At 36.7% G+C, this 21,753-nt stretch overlaps 1 protein-coding gene across 1 annotated transcript in view; it reads left to right on the forward strand.

Moving 5' to 3' along the window:
• The window catches only part of LOC101900702 (putative uncharacterized protein DDB_G0286901), a 166,780-nt gene extending 145,649 nt beyond the window's left edge, over nucleotides 1-21,131 (forward strand). Inside the window, exons 3-5 of the mRNA XM_059129406.1 lie at nucleotides 5,894-6,127; nucleotides 19,833-19,898; nucleotides 19,980-21,131. Of these exons, the coding sequence (XP_058985389.1) occupies nucleotides 5,894-6,127; nucleotides 19,833-19,898; nucleotides 19,980-20,153 (474 nt within the window). The 3' untranslated portion in view covers nucleotides 20,154-21,131. The remainder of the gene's footprint in view (nucleotides 1-5,893; nucleotides 6,128-19,832; nucleotides 19,899-19,979) is intronic.
• Nucleotides 21,132-21,753: the final 622 nt, after the last annotated feature.

Here is a 21,753-nt window from a genome sequence, read left to right on the forward strand (position 1 = left end):
TCATATGCTGTAGTATCCATCACGAACTTCAAATACCAAATTTGAAACAATTCCGGTAAATAATGTCGCTAAAATCATCAAAATACCGAACATCCGGAGGTACCGTTATATGGGAGCTATACGAAGATGTGGGCCTGCATAGACAATTTTCTGTCTTAGGCTGTAGTATCCATTACGAACTTTAAAAACCAAATTTGAAACTATTCCGGTGAATAATGTCGCTAAAATCATCAAAATACCGAATATAGGGAGATATCGTTATATGGGGGCTATACGAAGACGTAGACCTGCACAGACAACTTTCTGTCCTAGGCTGCAGTATGCATTACGAACTTCAAACACCAAATTTGAAACAATTCCGATGAATAATGTCGCTAAAATCATCAAAATACTGAATATCGGGAGGTACCGTTATATGGGAGCTATACGAAGACGTGGACCTGCACAGACACTTTTCTGTCTTAGGCTGTAGTATCCATTACGAACTTCAAATACCAAATTTGAGACAATTCCGGTAAATAATGTCGCTAATATCATCAAAATACCGAATATCGGGAGGTACCGTTACGTACGAAGACTTGGACCTGCACAGACAATTTTCTGTCTTAGGCTGTAGTATCCATCACGAACTTCAAATACCAAATTTGAAACAATTCCGGTGAATAATGTCGCTAAAATCAACAAAGCGCCGAATATCGGGAGGTATCGTTATATGGGGGCTATACGAAGACGTGGACCTGCATAGACAATTTTCTGTCTTAGGTGGTAGTATCTATTACGAACTTCAAATACCAAATTTGAAACTATTCCGGTGAATAATGTCGCTAAAATCGTCAAAATTCCGAATATAGGGAGATATCGTTATATGGGGGCTATACGAAGACATGGACCTGCACAGACAATTTTCTGTCTTAGGCTTTAGTATCCATTTTGAACTTCAAATACCAAATTTGAAATAATTCCGGTGAATAATGTCGCTAAAATCAACAAAGCGCCGAGTATCGGAGGGTACCGTTATATGGGGGCTATACGAAGACGTGGACCTACATGACCGATTTTCTGTCCTAGGCTGTAGTACCCATTACGGACAACAAATACCAAATTTAAAACAATTCCGGTGAATAATGTCGCTAAAATCATCAAAATTCCGAATATCGGTAGGTACCGTTATATGGGGGCTATATGAAAACGTGGACCTACATGACACATTTTCAATACCAAAAGTCCTGCAGACATAATATACATTTGAGTAAAGTTTTATTAACCTACTTCATTTCGTTCGGAAGCTAGAGTGATTTCCACTAACGGACAGACGGATATACGGACGGACATTGATAAATCGACATAGAATTTGATGCAGATCAAGAATACATATACTTTGTGGGGTCTAAAATGTATATTTCGAGGTGTTACAAACGGAATGACAAACTTAATACACCATCCATACTATGGTGAAGGGTATAAAAATATTACAAAATATACACTTCAATATTTTAAGTCAAATTGAAAAAATCGCATGCGATAAAAATATGAAAAATTGAAAAAATGAAAAAAATGCCACAAAATACTGCCAACAGGGCATTCTGAATTGACAAAATTTGTCAAAATCGGTTCAGCCATTCTTGAGAGACAAACATTCTAGCTAACATCCCCTTCCTTTGTATATACATATTGTATATATTTCGCTATATATATCCGGTATATTTACTATCGGCATCTACGTAACGGTCAGAATTGACCTGTTCGTCTATTTGTGATTTCGCCGGGATTAAAAATATTTGCAGTTTAAGGGAAAATTTGACTTTTATATGACACAAATATTATGGTCTATTTTACCCACTAAATATTACCCGATGACCATCAAAATTGGAAGGCTTCTGCCCAGCCCTAAGCTCTAGCCCCATGCTAACTTCCGCTTCGATTGGTCCATAATTGCGACCTGTAGATCAACTGTTAAATCGGGAAATTTTTCAGTTTTAGGTCTATTTCAACCCCTAAATATTATATGACCATCTCCAAAAGCAGTATGCTTCTATTCTGGTTCTAGCCCCTCCTCCATTCTAAATTTTGTGAAGGTCGGGCCATAATTGCGACCTGTAGAGTGATTACAAATTAAAATGGACAGACGGACGGACGGACATACCCAGCTAGATCGACTCAGCTCGGCGAGATAGGAAGATCCATATATACTTTCCTATGTGGGAAAGCAATATTTCGAGGTGTTACATAACTTTTGGTCCAACCAAACTTATAATACCCCCAACACATATTGTTGTAGGGTATAAACAATATCATACCAAAGGTGTTTCATACAATGAGTTGGAATTTCTTCTACAGTTTTCATAAATTTTGCTATGAAACAAACCTTGGGCGTTTGAGGTGGACATTGATGGTTTTTGTAGATTCAAAAAGAAAAAAAGATCACTGAGAAAAATCTGCCCACATGATAGTGACTGACATTGTTCAATCTTCACACATGTTGGTGTAAACTTTACCAAGCCAATGTTGCAGCCAACAACATAAGTTCAATGCATTCCTTCACGCATTAGTTTTACAACATCGTTGATGTGTGTTTATGTTCGTGAGCATTAATGTATGTATGTATGTATGTAACTTTTTGTCATTTACCTTGAAAAGAAAATCCGAAAACAAAACAAAGAAAAAATGTCCTTATGTCACCTGGCTGATTGAGTGAATTTTTCCGTAATGGCAATTTTTTTGTTGCATGTCAAACATTCGTTAGGCGAAAGTCTTTTGTTGTTTCGCTTGTAACATCTGCATGTACATACCGTGTCTATTGTGAATTGCTAAGGTTCAATGATATGGAAAGGATTTAAAAGTATGGTGTTTTATGAGAAAAAAGAAAAAAATAAATTATTAAAAAAGTAGTAAGTATAGTACCGAAACAAATTGGAAAAATATCTCCTATTAAAGCTCTGCTATTCCTTAAAACCCAGCCGGATTTATAAGTGATATAGCTTTAAAAGAATATTTTTTAGGAATTCTTTTACAGGTCTGATGGACTAACAAGCAACAAAAAATATGCCCAAAGATCCGATACTACTTAAAAAACAAAACCCCAATCGTAACTTCAGCAGTCTTTCAAAAATCGTAGATGGTCTAAAAGTTATATTTTCGTATAAAGATTCTGTGCTATCCACAGTGGTCCCACGTGTATGGGAAGGCGTAAAAAAGCAATTTAAAAACTATCAGTCTGTTTTGCCTACAGATGTATACCCCCAGCCAATGTTTGACTATTTAAATATAATTTGACTTCTGTTATGATCATTCATAGTTTAGTTTCAGAAGGAATGGTCCACGGACCTAAATAAATATTATATAAATATTGCGACAGACCAGATTTAGACTATATTGGTTACCTCCTCCACTTTATGTGAGATATTTCATAATTTTTAGAAAATATTAAAAAGTGCCTGAGGTACCAGACATAGTCGAACGTAGTATCCCATTTTCATATTTCATCTAATACAGATAAAATTTTGGTATGAGCAAAATTACAAAAAAATAGATCATCATGCGAAATCATAAATTTCATATTCACCTCATGTTTCTGGTTAAGAGAAAAATTTAGATACAGCACAGATGACCCTTTGAAAATTGTGATACTTTGTGGGTGAGGTACCAGAAGTGGTTCGCAGATTTATATCAACCTTACAATAGACCTTGTGTTAGCAAAAATGTTTGTATGTGTGAAATTTGAAGAGAGTTGGATGCTTATTTCGGAGTTTATTATCGTTCTGATTATACAAAATGTTGATCCTTTGTGGGAGAGGTACCAGAAGAAATGGTCCGATCTCTATCATCTTTATTACATATCACGTGTTGATGGAAATATTGAGATGTACCAAGTCCGAATGGAATCCGATCTTAATTTCACGTTTTATGAGCTTCATGGAAGAAGCAGTGGACCGAGTGGACTTATGGTCTAAAAACTTTATTTCAATAAGAAACGTTTTGGTCGTCTCATATGATATACAGGGTGAGATAAAAAAACTGCAACAAAGTCAAACGCCATAATTTTTATAATTTTTTTAAACTTTATTGGATAAAAACAAAAAAATTTCGAAAATAGCATCACATTTTAGAATAAGTTTAGGTTTGTTCGAATTGGTCACCTTTGGCGCTATTTATGGCCTTCAAACGGCCCATTAAACCGTCGCACTCTGCTCGAATGTTGCCCGGCGGAGCGCTTGCTTGAGGTGATCGGCACTTTGGTATATTTTAGTGCCAACCTTGCTTTCCAAAATACTCCAGACACAACTGTCCAATGAATTGGTATCCGGAGATTTTGGAGGCCATTGTGCGCAGGAAATGAAGCGATGAACCTCATTTTGTAACCATTCTTGAGTCATGTTGGAATGTCTAAGGTCTGCGGCCGAAATGTTTGCGTGCCCAAGGCTTTAATGCACCCTCCAGAATATTTTCGCGATAATATTCGGCATTTATTCTGATGCCACGATCTATTAATACGAGCGGAGAGCGACAATCGGCTGTTATGGCGGCCTAAACATTATCACCATGGCCGTAGGTGCACATTTTCAGCTGACCTCTTTGGCAAGTAAACACGATCATTTGTTTGTTTACAAACTGCTGGGCAACGAAATTTTATTTACATTTAAATGCTGTAGTGCTCTATAATAGCCACTTGTGGTTTTCCACCCAAATATAAAGAAATCACACTATCACGCTTGAATTCCATCACGAATAACTTTTTTTCTGGGAAATTCTCCCCAAAATGCTTTTGCACGCTTGTAAGCAATATAATTAGCTGTCACTGGAATATTTTTAACAGCTGTCGAACGAGTCGCTTAGAAATGACAGCAGTCTGAAGTTGGTTGCAGTTTTTTCATCTCACCCTGAATAATTTAATATTTCCACAAATACCTCAATATCTCAATCTCAATATCAAATTTGAGAATCCCAACCCTATCCCTTCACCCAATACCAAATGTAGTACTTTCCGAAGAAAAATGGTATGCATTTTAAAATTAATCTCCATATCTCAATCTCAAACTGATCAACATCAAATGTGATTTCCAGGATTTCAGCGCTATTCTTTCGCTCAATACAACATTTTGTACGATTTTGTACAACTATAGTACATTTTGTACAACTATAGTACAGGACGCCAACAGTGACCTTCATTTCAAATTTCAGGATCTAAGCTATATTCCTTCATGCAATACCAAATGTAGAATTTAGTACTTTTCGTCTCAATCCCAGATGCCAACACAGACTTCGATATCAAATTTCGAGATTTCAGCCCTGTAAATTTAGGACGAATTTCAAAGCTACCGCCCAATCTCAAACACAGATAACATCAGTAATCTAAATGTCAAATTTCAGAATTTTATATCTATATATTCACCCAATTCCAAATATAGTACCATTTAGTTCCATTTCATGGAATTATAATATACATTTCCGAAACCACCTACAGGCTATACATGAACAGCTATCTTAATTCCATATTTCAGATTTTAAGTTCTGTCTGTTCCCCCAATACTAAATTGTACCAATTATAGTACTATTTAGTACTTTTCGTGCACTTGTAGTACACATATCCAAAAGCTCCTATTCATCACAAACCAACAGGGACCCCAATACAACAATATCCGATTTTATGACTATGTTTCTGATATTTCTTAAAATAATTTAGATTTTTTTAATTCTCCATTTTGAATATAATATTTATATCTTCAAAATGTATTTTAACAAATACACTATTTTGCATTTCATAGACCTTCAAATATATTTAAAAATATTCTTGTAATCATTTTATTATTAATAATTATAACAATTATTACTTTATTAGACCTCAAACCAATTTTTTTTAATATTTTATTTCTTTTTTCTCTCCCCCCTTTTACAGAATTTCAAAGAAAAAGACTCAGGCAAAGTTGTGCTGTACACCACGAGTATGGGCATTATACGCGACACCTATGCAAAATGTTCGAATGTCAAGAAAATCCTCAGAACGCTGCTGGTCAAATTCGAGGAACGTGATGTCTTCATGAGCGTCGAATATCAGCAGGAAATCAAAGAGAGAATGCATTCGGAAATTATAAAAGTACCTCAACTATTTGTCGAAGGCCAACATATTGGTGTAAGTATATAAACCGAAATAAGTATAAACCGCAGTTGTTGTTGTTTTTATATTTTTACATTTTTATTGGCTGATTTTCCCACCGAATCTCTGAGACAAATATGACATTTGACTGGCATCACATTTTTGGGGGAATTATTATTTTTTTTCATTAGTTTCTTGTTGGTGTAATACCTCCCAATCTAAAAGCACCTAAGCGACAATAATACCTGACATAATGATGGAAAATTGCAATGTGGCCAGAAGTCTTATTGGTGGTTAGGAAGCTGGCTCTTATGAGCACTACTGAGATAAAACAGAACAGATGACTTGAATTTGCCACTTTTTTGTCGCTTTTTATTCGATGGAAAAAAAAAAGATGTGTTGAACATTGTGTAAAATATTTTAAGGTTATCTATGAACATGGTCGACTGTTTAAGTGCTCTACATATCTTTCTTTCAGCTGGGAGTCTTTATCGACGAGCTTTATCGATTAGATAGGTAAAGGGAAGGTAGATGAAGTTTTTCTAGACGCACTGCAGAGGGAGTCATTGAGGACGAACGGGACTGAGTCTTCCTAGACGAGATGAAGAGGGAGACGAGCTGAGGTGAATCTTTATAGACGAGCTGGACTGAGTTTTTTATAGACAAGCTGGGATGAGTCTTTCTAGACGAGCTTGAGTCTTTCTAGTCGAGTTGGAGAGGGAGTATTTATAGACGATCTGCGGTGAACTTTTATGGACGAGCTGGAGAGAGTCTTTATAGCCGAGCTGGAGGGAGTCTTTTTAGACGAGCTGGGATGAGTCTTTATAAACGAGCTGGGGGAGTCTTTTTAGTTGGGTAGAGTCTTTTTAGGCGAGCTGGAGGGAGTCTTTTTAGACGAGCTGGAGGGAGTCTTTTTAGACGAGCTGGAGGGAGTCTTTTTAGTTGGGGAGAGTCTTTTTAGGCGAGCTGGAGGGAGTCTTTTTAGACGAGCTGGAGGGAGTCTTTTTAGACGAGCTGGAGGGAGTCTTTTTAGACGAGCTGGAGGGAGTCTTTTTAGACGAGCTGGAGGGAGTCTTTTTAGACGAGCTGGAGGGAGTCTTTTTAGACGAGCTGAAGGGAGTCTTTTTAGACGAGTTGAAGGGAGTCTTTTTAGACGAGTTGAAGGGAGTCTTTTTAGACGAGTTGAAGGGATTCTTTTTAGACGAGCTGGAGGGAGTCTTTTTAGACCAGCTGGTGGTCGTCCCCTATAGTCCCCTATAGACCACCTGGTGGTCGTCCCCTATAGACCACCTGGTGGTCGTCCCCTATAGACCAGCTGGTGATCGTCCCCTATAGACCAGCTGGACAGAGAGTCTCTATACACCAGCTGGTGGTCGTCCCCTATAGACCAGCTGGACGGAGAGAGTCTCTATAGACCAGCTGGACGGAGAGAGTCTCTATAGACCAGCTGGTGGTCGTCCCTATAGACCACCTGGACGGAGAGAGTCTCTATATACCACCTGGACGGAGAGAGTGTCTATAGACGAGAGAGTCTCCAGCTGGGGTGAGTTTTGGTCGTCCTTATAGACCAGCTGGTGGTCGTCCCCTATAGACCACCTGGTGATCGTCCCCTATAGACCACCTGGTGATCGTCCCCTATAGACCAGCTGGACGGAGAGTCTCTATACACCAGCTGGTGGTCGTCCCTATAGACCACCTGGACGTAGAGAGTCTCTATAGACCACCTGGACGGAGAGAGTCTCTATAGACCACCTGTACGGAGAGAGTCTCTATAGACGAGAGAGTCTCCACAGGCGAGCTGGAGATAGAGTCTCCATAGACGAACTAGAGAGAGAGTCTCCATAGACGAGAGAGTCTCCACAGACGAGCAGGGGAGAGAGTCTCCATAGAAGAGCTGGCGAAAGAGTCCCCATAGATAAGTCTCCATAGCAGAGTTAGAAAGGAGTCCATAGAACAGTTTTAGAGTCTCTCTATAGACTATTTCTTGACCGGCTGTAAAAATTTTAGTATAGTTTGTTTGGCAAAGTAAATAGAATTTTTAGAGACGTGGAGATCTTTAAAAGTATGACAGTTTTAATTGTCAAGGTGGATATAACCTTTCGAGCAAAATAAACTGGAACATCTTTATCCCCTCTTTATACCCGATCTATAGTAAATCGATATTAACAGCTTCTTATCAGCATTTTTCCCAAAATCTAAATTTCAAAACATTCTCTGATGTGAGTAGTCAACACCCATTGGCGACCTGATCTCTATTCCAAGCTTTCCCCTCTTCATTCATAAATTTCTGGTTTCGTTGGTTGTCGTAAATGTTTGCGGTTGTTGCTTTTTTCCTTTATCTTATCTGGCATATGTATGTTATTTTCTTACAACATTGTATGATTTGGAGAGGCTGTAATAATGTGATTTATCGGTTGCAGTTGCCTTTCCTCTTCGTTGCGTTTTTTTTTTTTTTTGTTGCTAAAAGCGGGTTTATTTTCGGTAAGAGGCTTTGTTGTTTGTTGGCAATTTAGTAAGCTATAAACCATTTTACCACATTCGGTTTGGGGTTTTGTTTTTATTTCTTTCTGGCTTCTTCATCTCCACATCAGCCAATGCAGTGTGTGTGTTATTATGATGCACTTTGTTGTCGACTCTCTCACAGTCCGACATGTGTGTGCATGACGGTGATTATCGTCGGTTGGTGCGACCACCGAGACCGACAACAATTGTTGCAACTTCATCATGAGGTTGCATTCGTAATTTAGAGGATTTACATTTTCAAGTTGCTGATTTTTTCTCATCAGTGTTGTTTTTTTCATGGGAGGTATAGGAGGAGAGATGTGCAGGGGGGGGGTCTGAGGGCATAATTTTGTCTTTGCCGTTGATGATTATTGTTATTATTTAACGGTTAAACAACAAACAAACAAACTGTCAAACATGTAAAGAAACAATCGCAAAGTTTATGTGCGAGTATCTGAGCAGTGTGGAATAGCGAAAATGGGATGAGAAAATGGGGTTAATCTTAGAAAATGTTTAATTTAGGTACTTCATATGGGTCACACAGTTGGATCGAATGCGACTCTATTACAAAATAAATTTGAAGAAGAAGTTGTACTGTACTGTTGATAAAATTGAGATTTCTGATTGAAGTATTTTTCTACAGAAGATATTAAAAGGTTCTGCTATCCTAAGAATTTCTGTTGAGGGCAATCAAAGCAAATAATGTTTTTTTTTTAATATTGAAGGTCGTCTTCAATTTGAAGGTTTTCCAGATATAAAAGGGTTTTGAGTATTTATAGACGAGTTGGGCAAAGTCCTTTTAAACGAGCTATGTCATTATGGATGAGCTGGGCTGAGTCTTTATAGATGAGCTGGTCCGAGTCTTTTTAGACGAGCTGAGTCTTTATAGACGAGCTGAGCTGAGTCTTTATAGACGAGCTGTGCTGAGTCTTTTTAGACAAGCATGCGAGAGAGTCTCTATAGCCGAAATGGAAAGGGATCCTTAATAGACGAGCTAGTGAGAGAATCTCCCAAGACGAACTGGAGAGTGAGTCTCCATAGACGACCTGGATAGAAGGTCTTTATAGGCAAGCTGGAGAGAAGGTTTAAATATACAAAAGACCACTTGATTGTTATATCCTCCACCTAGAAAAGGAAAGTATATTAAATTTGTCCTTCCGTTTGTAACATCCCTAAATATACGTCGTAGACCAAATAAAGTATATACAGAGTGAGATAATAAAACTGCAACAGAGTCAAACGACATAATTTTTAAACTTTTTTAATTTTCTTTGAGTTTAGTTTAGATTTGTTTGAATTGGTCACCTTTGGCACGAATTATGGCCTTCAAACGGTCAATGAAACCGTCACACGCTTCCCGAATGTTGTTCTGCGGTATTTTGGCCCATTCCCGGCGAAGCGCTAGCTTGAGGTGATCGATACTTTGGTGCCAACATTGCTTTCCAAATTACTCCAGATACAATAGTCCGACGAATTGGTATCCGGAGATTTTGGTGGCCATTGTGTGCTGGAAATGAAGCGAGGATCCTCATTTTGTAACCATTCTTGGGTGGCGCGTGCTGAGTGCGATGGGGCTGATTCCTCTAGGAATGTCCAAGGTCTGCGACCAAAATGTTTGCGTGTCCAAGGCTATAATACACCCTCCAGAATATTTTCGCGATAATATTCGGCATTTATTCTGATTCGGCATTTTTCGATTAATACGAGCGGAGAGCTACCATCGGCTGTTATGGCGACCCATGGCGGCGCTTGAGTTCTGGTGGCCAACCGAAGGTGCACATTTTCAGCTGACCTGACATCTTTGGGAAGTAGACACAATCATTTCGTTTGTTTACAAACTGCTGAACAACGAATGTTTTCTCATCGGAGAAACCCAAATTCGGCAGTTCACCACTTTCGCCCAAGCGAAGCAACACTTTAGCTCTTTTGAGTCTATTTTCTTTCTGTTGCGGTGTAAGTTCTTGCACTTTTGGAATTACAATGGCTTTACCCTTCATTTTTCAATATTTGCCGAATGGAATATTATGATATGTTCAGCTCACGAGTCATTTTTCGGCCATTGCGACGCATGTTTCGATAAAGTCGCTTCTTTACTTTTCGAACCCTTTCTGCTGATGTTGCTATATTCTTCCGTCCACTTCCTTGACGTCGGGCTACGCTACCAGTATCACGGTAACGAGCGATGGTAAGAGACACAAAAGATTTATTCGCATTTAAGTGCTGGAGTGCTCTAACGATAGCCACTTGTGGTTTTCCAGCCAAATATAAAGAAATCACGCTATCACGCTTGAATTCCATGACGAATAACTTATTTTCTGGAAAATTCTCACCAAAATGCTTTTGTAAGCTTGTAAACAATATAATGAGCTGTCACTGGAATAATTTTAACAGCTGTCGGACGAGTGGCTTAGAAATGACAGCAGTCTGAAATTGGTTGCAGTTTTTTCATCTCACCATGTATATTCATGATCAGCATAAAATTGGTTGGTATTGAAAATAAGATATATCGGTTAACGTTTTTGTATAGCCTCCAAATGACGGTACCTGCCAATATATTGATTTTTGCCGCATTTTCAAAGAATTTGTAAAAAAAATATTGGTATTTCTAGGTCATAATGCGTTCTAGCTCCGGTGGCGAAACAATGTATGTGAAGTTCCATGTTTTTGTATAGCCCCCATATAACGGTACCTCCCGATATTCCATATTTTTATGTTTTCCCCATATTTTTTAACGGAATTTTTTAAAATTGGAATTTGTAGGTCATAATGTGTTCTAGCTCCGGTGGCGAAACATTGTATATATTGGTCCACGTTTTTGTATAGCCCCCATATAACGGTACCTACCAATATTCGGTATTTTGATGATTTTTGCCACATTTTTACCCCGGGTTTGTCTAAAAATTGGTATTTGTAGTTCATAATGGATTCTAGCTCCTGAGGCAGAACATTGACGATAATATAATGATACCCGTCGATATTCGGTATATTAATCATCCTAGTCACATTTACCCACAAAATTGCCGCAGATTTGGCGTTTTTAGAAAATTTGGTAGATTACATTCCTTGAAGTATAAAATTGCCTATAAAGGTTGCAGTTTTAGTATGGCTCCCATATTACGGCCTCACCTACTTTATGTTTTTTTTTTGAAAGGTTTAAAAAACAGTATTACTGGTGTTTGTTGTTTAAAGTGGAACACGTTTGAATTCAGATACTTTTATATAAAAATGTTGTTTTTACCCAATGGTGGAGGGTATCAAAATTTCGGTCCGGCCGAACTTAATGTTGTTTTATATATGAAATACCTATATAAACTAAATAATTAACAAAATATTCGTATCGTTTTCGGATTATGATACTTCGAATAATTCGCTATATGTTATTACCCTAATTTAATAATTATAGATCAATACTTGCACTTTCCATATTCTCACTTTTTCTTCGGCTGTTAATTAATACCTTCATGTTAAACAATTTGACCCAAAAAACATTATTGCCAATCATTAATTAATTCCAATTAGTCCATTTGAGATGAGCTGCTTAGAGTGAGTGCGTCATATCAACTGAACTATTTAACAATGCGCTGACTAACGAATTTGATAGCCATGCCGTCTATCTACCTATCAGCGATTTCTTTTCTTAAAAGCATATTTTTTGAATATTTACTCAGCACATGCGAAATTCCAAGATCTGCCACAGCAGATGATGGATAGTTGGATGAATGAACGACGACGACGGCGGCGACGAGTGAATGACGTTAGATGAGGTGTTGGAATTAATGAATCTGAGGTGAATTGTTGAAGTTCACATCATTAAATTGGTAACACACTTGATGGCTTTATTGTTTTGGTGTAAGACAACAACATCAACAAAAACACATATTTCAAAATCGCCAGGCCACAGCCAAACCAAAAAAATCTATGACCTCTCTGTGACGTTACCATCAACTCTAATGGAAAATGTAATTTTTGTTAGTTATCTTTGGAGATTTGTGTTCAGATATATATGTATATGTATGAATAATATGTAAGGATGTATGTATTTTCATATGTTGTCATTATATTATTAATTATATATGAACGCTGTAACCAATGTTTATTTATAATCCTTACACTTCGTGAAAAGGTGATATGAATTTGCCAAAATCAAGAGGGATTTGAACTCGTGTGGAAAAAAACACAGATTAACAATGTGTGTATTTGATTAATCTATTCAGCGGCAAATTGGTGAGCGTATTCGTTGTTGTTGTTTTAAAATCACATGGAAATCCACAAATAGATAATGAAGATGGATCTGAAAATATTAGGGCAAACCTAGGGGGCATTTGCAGATGTTTTTTTATAGATTACTTCGGCACAAGTGGTTCAGAATTTAAATTTTGTGGCCACACCCCCATTATTATGTCCTACCCCACATAGTGGTGAGGGTATTATGTCTTTGGGCTTCTTTTTGTAACATTGAGGATCTTCAAAGAATCACTTTCTGAGTCGATTTATTCATATCAGTCCGCCTGTCCATGTATTTTTGTGAACAAAATGCAGGTCGAATTTATTATCCGATTGAGATGAAATTTCGCAAACAATATTTGTTTGGCCCAAGGACGAACCCTACTGGAATCGGATCAAATTTAGATATAGCCCCAAAAATATCTTCAACCGATTTCGGGTTAATTGTGCACGTAATTGCCAAATAACCTGTATTCAGTCTAGAAGTAAGTACATTAAATTAAGTGAAAATCGGTGCATAAATGTTTATATGTTTCATCCGATTTGGTGTTTAAACCCCTTATATTAGTAATAAGCAGCCCACAAGAATGATATTTGGTATCATATATTTCTGCCAAATTTTATCAAGATCGGTTCAGATTTAGATATAGCTTCTACATATACACACACACACACATTCATAATATGCACTCGACAACAATGATATTTGGTACCAGATATCTTATAGAGCTCGAAAATACCTTTGCCAAATTTTATTCAGATCGGCTCAAATTTGGATATAGCTCCCATATATATCCTTAATCCTATTTCAGGTTTATTGTGTAAATAATGGTTTAAATTTGGTGGAACTCAGTTCCGATAATTTTTTTTAATATAATCCTTCTCGCAGTGATATCATGCACTCTATAGTTATTTGGTATAAAAGATTAAAATGTCTTCTTCAAATTTGGTGAGAATCGATTCAGAATTATATATGCCTCCCATATAGTAGTACCCTTTGAAATCAATTTACAACTGCTCTAAAACCAAAGGTTGATGATGGTATGATTTACTTCACATAAATTCTTTTGTTACAGGAGTTCTACTAAATATGCATAATGGTGTAGGGTATCATATAGTCGGCCCTGTCCGACTTTTGACTTTTCCTTACTGGTTTGTCTTTATAGAACTCTAATGAAATTTTAAAGTAAACGTATTGAAATCTAAAATATTAAAGATGTAGGAGTAAAGGGTGAGATGAAAAAACTGTAACCAACTTCATTTCTAAGCTGTCATTTCTAAGCCACTTGCTCGACAGCTGTTAAAATTATTCCAGTGACAGCTCATTATATTGTTTACAAGCGTACAAAAGAATTTTGGTGAGAATTTCCTGAAAAAAGTTAATTGTGATGGAATTCAAGCGTGATAGTGTGATTTCTTTATATTTGGCTGGCATTTAAATGTAAATAAATCTTTTGTGTCTCGTGCCATCGCTCGTTACCGTGATACTGGTAGCGTAGCCCGACGTCAAGGAAGTGGACGGAAGAAAACAGCAACATCAGCAGAAATGGTTCGAAAAGTAAAGAAGCGAATTGATCAAAACCCGCGTGGCAGTGGCCGAAAAATGGCTCGTGAGCTGAACATATCGGAACATTCCATTTGGCAAATATTGAAAAATGAGCTCGGGGCCATTGAAGCCATTGAAATTCCAAAATGTGCAAGAACTTCCACCGCCACTGGAAGAAAATAGACTCAAAAGAGCTAAAGAGTTGCTTCGCTTGGCCGAAAGTGGTGAACTGTCGAATTTGGTTTTCTCCGCTCCGATGAGAAAACATTCGTTGTCCAGTAGTTTGTAAACAAACAAAATGATCGTGTTTACTTGCCAAAGAGGTCAGCTGAAAATGTGCACCTTCGGTTGGCCACCAGAACTCAAGTGCCGGCCATGGTGATAGTGTGGGCTGCCATAACAGTCGATGGTCGCTCTCCGCTCGTATTACTTAACCGTGGCATCAGAATTAATACCGAATATTATCGCGAAAATATTATGAAGGTTGTATTAAAGCCTAGGGCACGCAAACATTTTGGCCGCAGGCCTCGGATATTCCAACAGGACTCAGAACCATCGGTTACAAAATGAGTTTCCTCTCTTCTTTTCCAACGCACAGTGGCCACCAAAATCTCCGTAGAGAGAAATATTTAGATATGGCGAATTGTATGAAACGCTGACTTGTTTCGCAAGTTGTGACAGATAAAAGTATTGAATATTGTGACCCTTTGTGGCTGAGGTACCAGAAGCGGTTCTTTTGTTACCAAAAAATTTTGTATGTGAGAAATTTAAAAAGAGTTGGGTGCTTATTTCGATTTCAGTGAGCGTTTTGTTTCTGAAAATCTTGAACCCTAAGTTGGGGAGGTACCAGTAGAAATAATATAGAAATAGAAAGAAAGCTGGATGCTTATTTCGGATTTTATGATCGTTTTGGTTAATCAAACCTTTGTATCTTTGTGGGGGGAGGTACCAGAAGAAGTGGACCGACTCTATTCCATCTTCACACCAAGGTCTGGGTTTATGGTGATATGTGTAATTTGGAGACAGTTGGACTCTTACATCACATTTTATAAGAGTTATAATTATTAAAAACTTTGACCATTTGTGGGGGAAATAATTGATGGAGTGGACCAATATTCTTCAACTTCGCACTTGACCTTGCGCTGATTCAAATATTAGGATTTGCAAAGTTAGCTTAAAGTTGGGCGATCTTCTTTTGTTCTATTAAATAACTTTTTTGCTGTGAAAATTTTTACTTTTTTTGGGGGAGGGGGTGTGCCAGATGGAATGGACCTATATTGCCCATCTCCGAACTTAATCTAAGTTTGATAAAAATATTAAAATGTACCAAGTTAGGACCAAATTGGAACTCTCTTGAAGAGTGCGCACCAGCCAGTCAGACGGACGGACATCGCTAGATCGACTCCGAATGCCCTGAAATAGATTTGGCCCAAAGAGACCTATGCTCAAAAACCGTTATTTCGGTGAGGCACGTTTTGGCCGGATTCCATGATCTATACCCTTTCTGGCCTGAGGATAAAAGCAACTGTAATCGTCTGAATTCATGGTAGTAGCATCATGGTAAGAAAAAATTGAATACTGCCGCACAGTGTTATCAATATAGGTCCACGTTTTGGTGTAACCATTAAAGAAGATACCCATGCTTTTAGTAATTTCTAGGGTCGTGGCCACATTTTCCAATCGACACTATTGATTTTTTCTGAAATTATTTTGTTTTTTTTTTTTTGTCGCCCAGTGTAATACAAAGGAGAGTTTATCCAGATCTCTTTTTCAGATACTTATTGTTTACAATATTTAAACATTTCAATTCAAATGAAAGCAAAATATGCTGCATCCTGAAATCACAACAAAAATGGCTAAACACAGGTTTCACTTTCACAAAAAAAAAAAAAAATAAGTTTTGCGACAACCAATTGCTTGGCTGCTTCATGTGATGACACTTTTTTCTCGGTTGGTGCAGATACAAAAAACATGAGGGGTATCGGTGGCGCCACCGCCATTTAAAAAAGTTCAGTAACTTCTACCCCCAAAAACATGACGGATGGTTCACACAGTTGGTCGACCATCTGGGCTGGCAGCTGTGTGGTTTGTCTTTATTTTTTTGATTTTTGGTTTTGAGTTTTCTTATCTGGTATTTGAGGTTGTTGTTTTTAGTTGAAGTTGTTGTTGTTGTTGCTCCATTGGTTCATCAAAATGTTGCGCCACATAAGAAACGAAACTCCAATGGCAACGTTTTATCTATCGGCAGATAGGTATTTTGTTTTTCCCTCTCCTCATAAAGTTGGACAACAAAAACAAGTGTTGTGTTTATTTTTATATTGTGGTTGTCGTTGTTGTTTTTATTGTTGTTATTATTATCTTAACAACAGCAAAAAGGGGGTTATTGTCGCTTCTGCTGTCGATGGTTGTTGTTAATTTGCTAATAGCTTGAAAATATATATTTCTGTATGTACGTATGTACGTTTATATGTAAGTAAGTATCGTAAGTTTTAATGTCAAGGCTGTCATAAACATCAACGTTGTTCGTAGTAATTCTCTTGTAACGGCTATGCGGATTTCTAGGAACGTCAAATGATCTTGGTCTTATTGACAACCACTTCTTATATAAAGAATATTTCGAGGAATTTTATAATTCGCTGTAAAAATAATTGGTTCCAGTACTTAAGTACCTATGATTGGAAAAATCGAATGGGGACAGTGCCGGAAGAGGTTACATTCGGATTTTATGTTCGAAGATGGGCTATATTGAGTCACTTTTTCGATTAGCTAATACCCTGCAAAACTATATCTTTCGAGTAACTAAACTATTATTTGAAGAATTATTGTTTAACAATTTTAGCTCCAGTTCTTAACGGAATTTGGTGTGAAATTATTCAGATTTCGCAATAAATACCCTCATTTCTAATAGAAAATTGTCTCTGTAGATCCACATTTTCATTAAACCGCCATATAATGTTTCCTTCCGATATTAGTTATTTGGACGATTTTAATTACATTTGGGTTGGGTGCATAAAATTCGTAAATTAGGTGCTAAAAATTCACTCTTTGGCAGAATATTGTCTATATAAATTCCCGATTTTTTGAAGCTCCGAAATAACGAAAACACCTAATAGTCTGTACTTTGAAAATTTTAAACGAATAGATTGAAATGTGGCATTTGAAGTTGATAATGGTAGAAAATTGTGAATACATAAGTTTCAAGGAACCTTTTCTAATCAGGGAACAACTATTTCCCGATTCCGCGAAAAGTATTTTCTTCATGGTACAGGACCCGAAGATATGACCCAAAAGACTAGCATTTCCATAATTATTGTTAATATCCAGCAGATTATGAAAGTAGAGCTAACAAGCAAAAGAAGCAATGAAGTTCTGCCGGCCCGAAATTTTAATACCCTCCACTATTATGAAGAATCTTGAAAAATTTTAATAAAATCCGTCGAAAAATACCGCATTCATTTTTTGTCATTGGTTGTAGTACCGATTGCGAACTTAAAATTTGAAACAATTTCGTTGACTAATGTCGCTAATATCATCAAACTACCGAATAAAGTGAGGTGCCATTATCTTCTGGGGGATGAAGTACTCAGAAGGAACTCCTTGTATAGATTTTCTTACAATTCCATCGATTTTTTGGCTACAATCATCAAAATACCGGATCGGAAGGTACCGCTATATGGGGCCTATAGATAATTCTCTTTCCTGGAAAAACAGCAACATTAGCAGAAATGGTTTGAAAGGTAAAGAAGCGACTTGATCGAAACCCGTGCCGCAGTGGCCCAAAAATGGCCTGTGAGCTGAACATATCGCAATATTCCAATCGGCAAATATTGAAAAATGACCTAGGAGTAAAGCCATTGAAATTCCAAAAGGTGCAAAAACTTACATCGCAACAGGGCGAAAATAGAATCAAATGAGCTAAAGAGTTGCTTCGCTTGGCCGAAAGTGGTGAACTGCCGAATTTGGTTTTCTCCGCTCCGATGAGAAAACATTCGTTGTCCAGCAGTTTGTAAACAAACAAAATGATCCTGTTTAATAGCCAAAGAGGTCAGCTGAAAATGTACACCTTCGGTTGGCCACCAGAACTCAAGCGCCGCCCATGGCAATGGTGTGGGCCGCCATAATAGCCGATGCTCGCTCTCCGCTCGTATTAATCGACCGTGGCATCAGAATAAATGCCGAATATTACAGCGAAAATATCCTGGAGGGTGTATTAAAGCCTTGAGCACGGAAATATTTTGGCCGCAGACCAACAGGATTCAGCACCATCGCACTCAATGAGGTTCCTCTCTTCATTTCCAGCGCACAATGGCCACCAAAATCTCCGGATACCAATCCGTTGGACTATTGTGTCTGCAATATTTTGGAAAGCAAGGTTGGCACTAAAAAATACCAAAGTGTCAATCAACTCAAACAAGCGCTTCGCCGAAAATGTGCCAAAATACCGCAGAGCAACATTCGGTCAGCGTGTGACGGTTCATTGGCCGTTTGAATGCCATAATTCGGGCCAAAGGTGACCAATTCGAACAAATCTAAACTTATTCTAAAATTTGATGCTATTTCCGACATTTTTTGCTTTCATTCATTAAAATTAAAAAAAAATGTAAAAATTATGGCGTTCGACTTTTTTATCTCACCCTGTATAAACTGTGTTAGGTTTAAAATTATTATTTCGATGAGTTACAAACGAAATGACTAACTTAATATACCCTCCATACTATGTATGGTCAAGTGCATGGGTGTTTTGAAAGTTTACATAGACGGGGCAAGTTCCCCTCTTCGCATTTTATCCCATCAGGTCCCATGAAATCCGTACATTTTAGAAATATAGTGTCGTCGGGAATATTACCGATAACAATACGAGCATGTCTTTTGTCAAAAATGTTATCCCTCATTTGAGTCCTTTTATACTCTCAGCCATATGGCTAGAGAGTGTATATATCATATAATACGGCCAAAACGTTCCTCATCGAATAAACGATTTTAGACCCTAGGTCTCTTTGAACCGTATCCATTTCAAGATATTTGGAGTAGATCTCGAAGGGGGAGTATCCAATTTGGTTCAAACTTGGTACATCGTAATATTATTTTTGAACTTAGATCGAGTTGGGAGATGGGCAACATCGTTTCACTCTTTCTGGTACCTCCGCCACACAAGGTCAAAATTCAAAGGAAATAATTTACTTTGTTGTTGCAAAATGGTCAGACTTTATCCCTTTTTTGTTGTTTTTATAAAAACAACGTTTGTTTATTAGTGGAGAACGATGGTAATGTTTAGTAACTTGTTTGTTTAGCCCATGTACAAATCTTATTTCCATGGTTCAGATTTGGCCATTTTATATCTGTTTCATCCGACATTATATTTCAGTTAGACATGTTTTCCTAGTCCAATTGGTTTTTCTTGATTTTAAAAATTTAACCTATTATCACTTCAAAATGTTTATCATTCGTTTTGTTTTATACATTTTTCAGGACGCCGAAACAGTGGAACGCCTCAATGAATCCGGAGAACTTAGACAGTTATTAAAACCCTATAAGGTATACTATCTTTGACCATTTGCTTAGCTCACCCAAAAAAATTGCTAACCTATTTTTTTACTCTCTTCTCTCCAATTCCAGTCAATCGCAACTACCTACACCTGTCAGACATGCGGTGGTTATCGTCTGCTGCCATGTCCCTCCTGCAAAGGTTCCAAGAAGTCTGTGCATCGAAATCATTTCACAGCTGAATTTGTGGCATTGAAATGTATGAACTGTGACGAAGTGGGTTTGGTTAAGTGCCACAATTGTTAGAGCGACGGCAAGGCATGACAGGAGAGGAGCGGCTTAGGCATATTGGCGTATTGTCACTATTTCCCAGCTGACATCAATTCAAAGGAATGAAGAAATATTTGGGTGACATGAAATGTGCGTGAGCGTATGGGCCTGCACGCATCTGCTTGCGGGCCAGCTGCCTGTCTAACAAATCGCCGCTCTAGAGCGTGGTGAATAATTAGCATAGCTTAAGAAAATCAAGTCAAATGTTTGCATTTGCAGAGTCTAACAGTTTTTTTTTTTTCAATTTTGTACGATATGTTGTTGTAGTTCGATAGCTAAGAAGTTAGGAAAATAGAAAAAAAAAGAGTTTCCACTGAAAAATAGAGGCGAAAAAAGAAACTCTATTTCCCATATTTGATTGCAGTTATTTTTCGAATTTGTGCATTTAGTATGTGAAAATACTCCCTGATTTTGAAATCACACACAAGTTGAAGGCAGGGTGTAGCATATTACAAATAACAACAAATTCCAATAATAACAACAAATACAAACCCAATTGTTTATGTATGTAATTTATCTATATATTTTATTCTACTTTATAATTATTACTTTGAAAATATTTTTGTATACACATTTTATTTTTTTTTCTAAATTTCTGATATATTATTTTAATATAGTATTCGATTTTTATATTTTATTTTTGTTTATTTACTGCTTGTAATTATTGCAAAAATTATGTGCAATTTTTATATAAGAGAAAACTGTGTCAATTAAATGAAAAAATTAAAAACTAAACAAATTAGAAATCTAAGATGTGAAACATACTCGTATACACACCCACAAATAAAAACACATATATACATCGAATAAAATCTTAAGAAAGTAACTCACAAAATATTTTAAAGATTTTGAAATTTATTTTTTAAAATTTAATATTTTTATTTTGTTATATAAGTATATGAAAAATAATAAATAAGTATAACAAACGAAATATATTTATATAAAATTATAATTTTTTATTATATAAATAATAAAATTGTATAGCTAACAATAAAGCGATGTTTTCTTACGCCAACAAATGGAAGTAGCTCGAGCCAAAAATAGAAAAGAATAGAAATAAAAAACTTCGGAAAATAAATATTTAAGGAGTTATGGTTAAAAATATTCAATAATTCATGCCTAGCAAAATGATCACAAATAATATTCAATAATTTATGCCTAGAAAATTTATCACAAATAATAGCTAAAAACGCTGAAAACTCAATATTTACCGAGTTAAAGCCATTTTAAAGTATTCAATAATTCATACTTTAAAAAGTGATCACAAATAATAGATAAAAACGCGAAAACTCAATATTTAAGGAGTTATGGCCATTTTAAAATATTCAATAATTCATGCCCAGAAAAGTTATCGCAAATAATAGCTGAAAACGCCGAAAAATCAATATTTAAGGACTTATGGGCATTTTAAAATATTCAATAATTTATGCTTTAAAAAGTGATCACAAATAATAGTTAAAAACGCCGAAAACTCAATAGTTAAGGAGATATGGCCATTTTAAAATATTCAATAATTCATGCCTAGAAAAGTGATCACAAATAATAGCTAAAAACGCCGAAAACTCAATATTTAAGG

Source organism: Musca domestica, unplaced genomic scaffold (genome assembly GCF_030504385.1).
Source record: "Musca domestica strain aabys unplaced genomic scaffold, Musca_domestica.polishedcontigs.V.1.1 60, whole genome shotgun sequence".
Lineage (NCBI taxonomy): Eukaryota > Metazoa > Arthropoda > Insecta > Diptera > Muscidae > Musca > Musca domestica.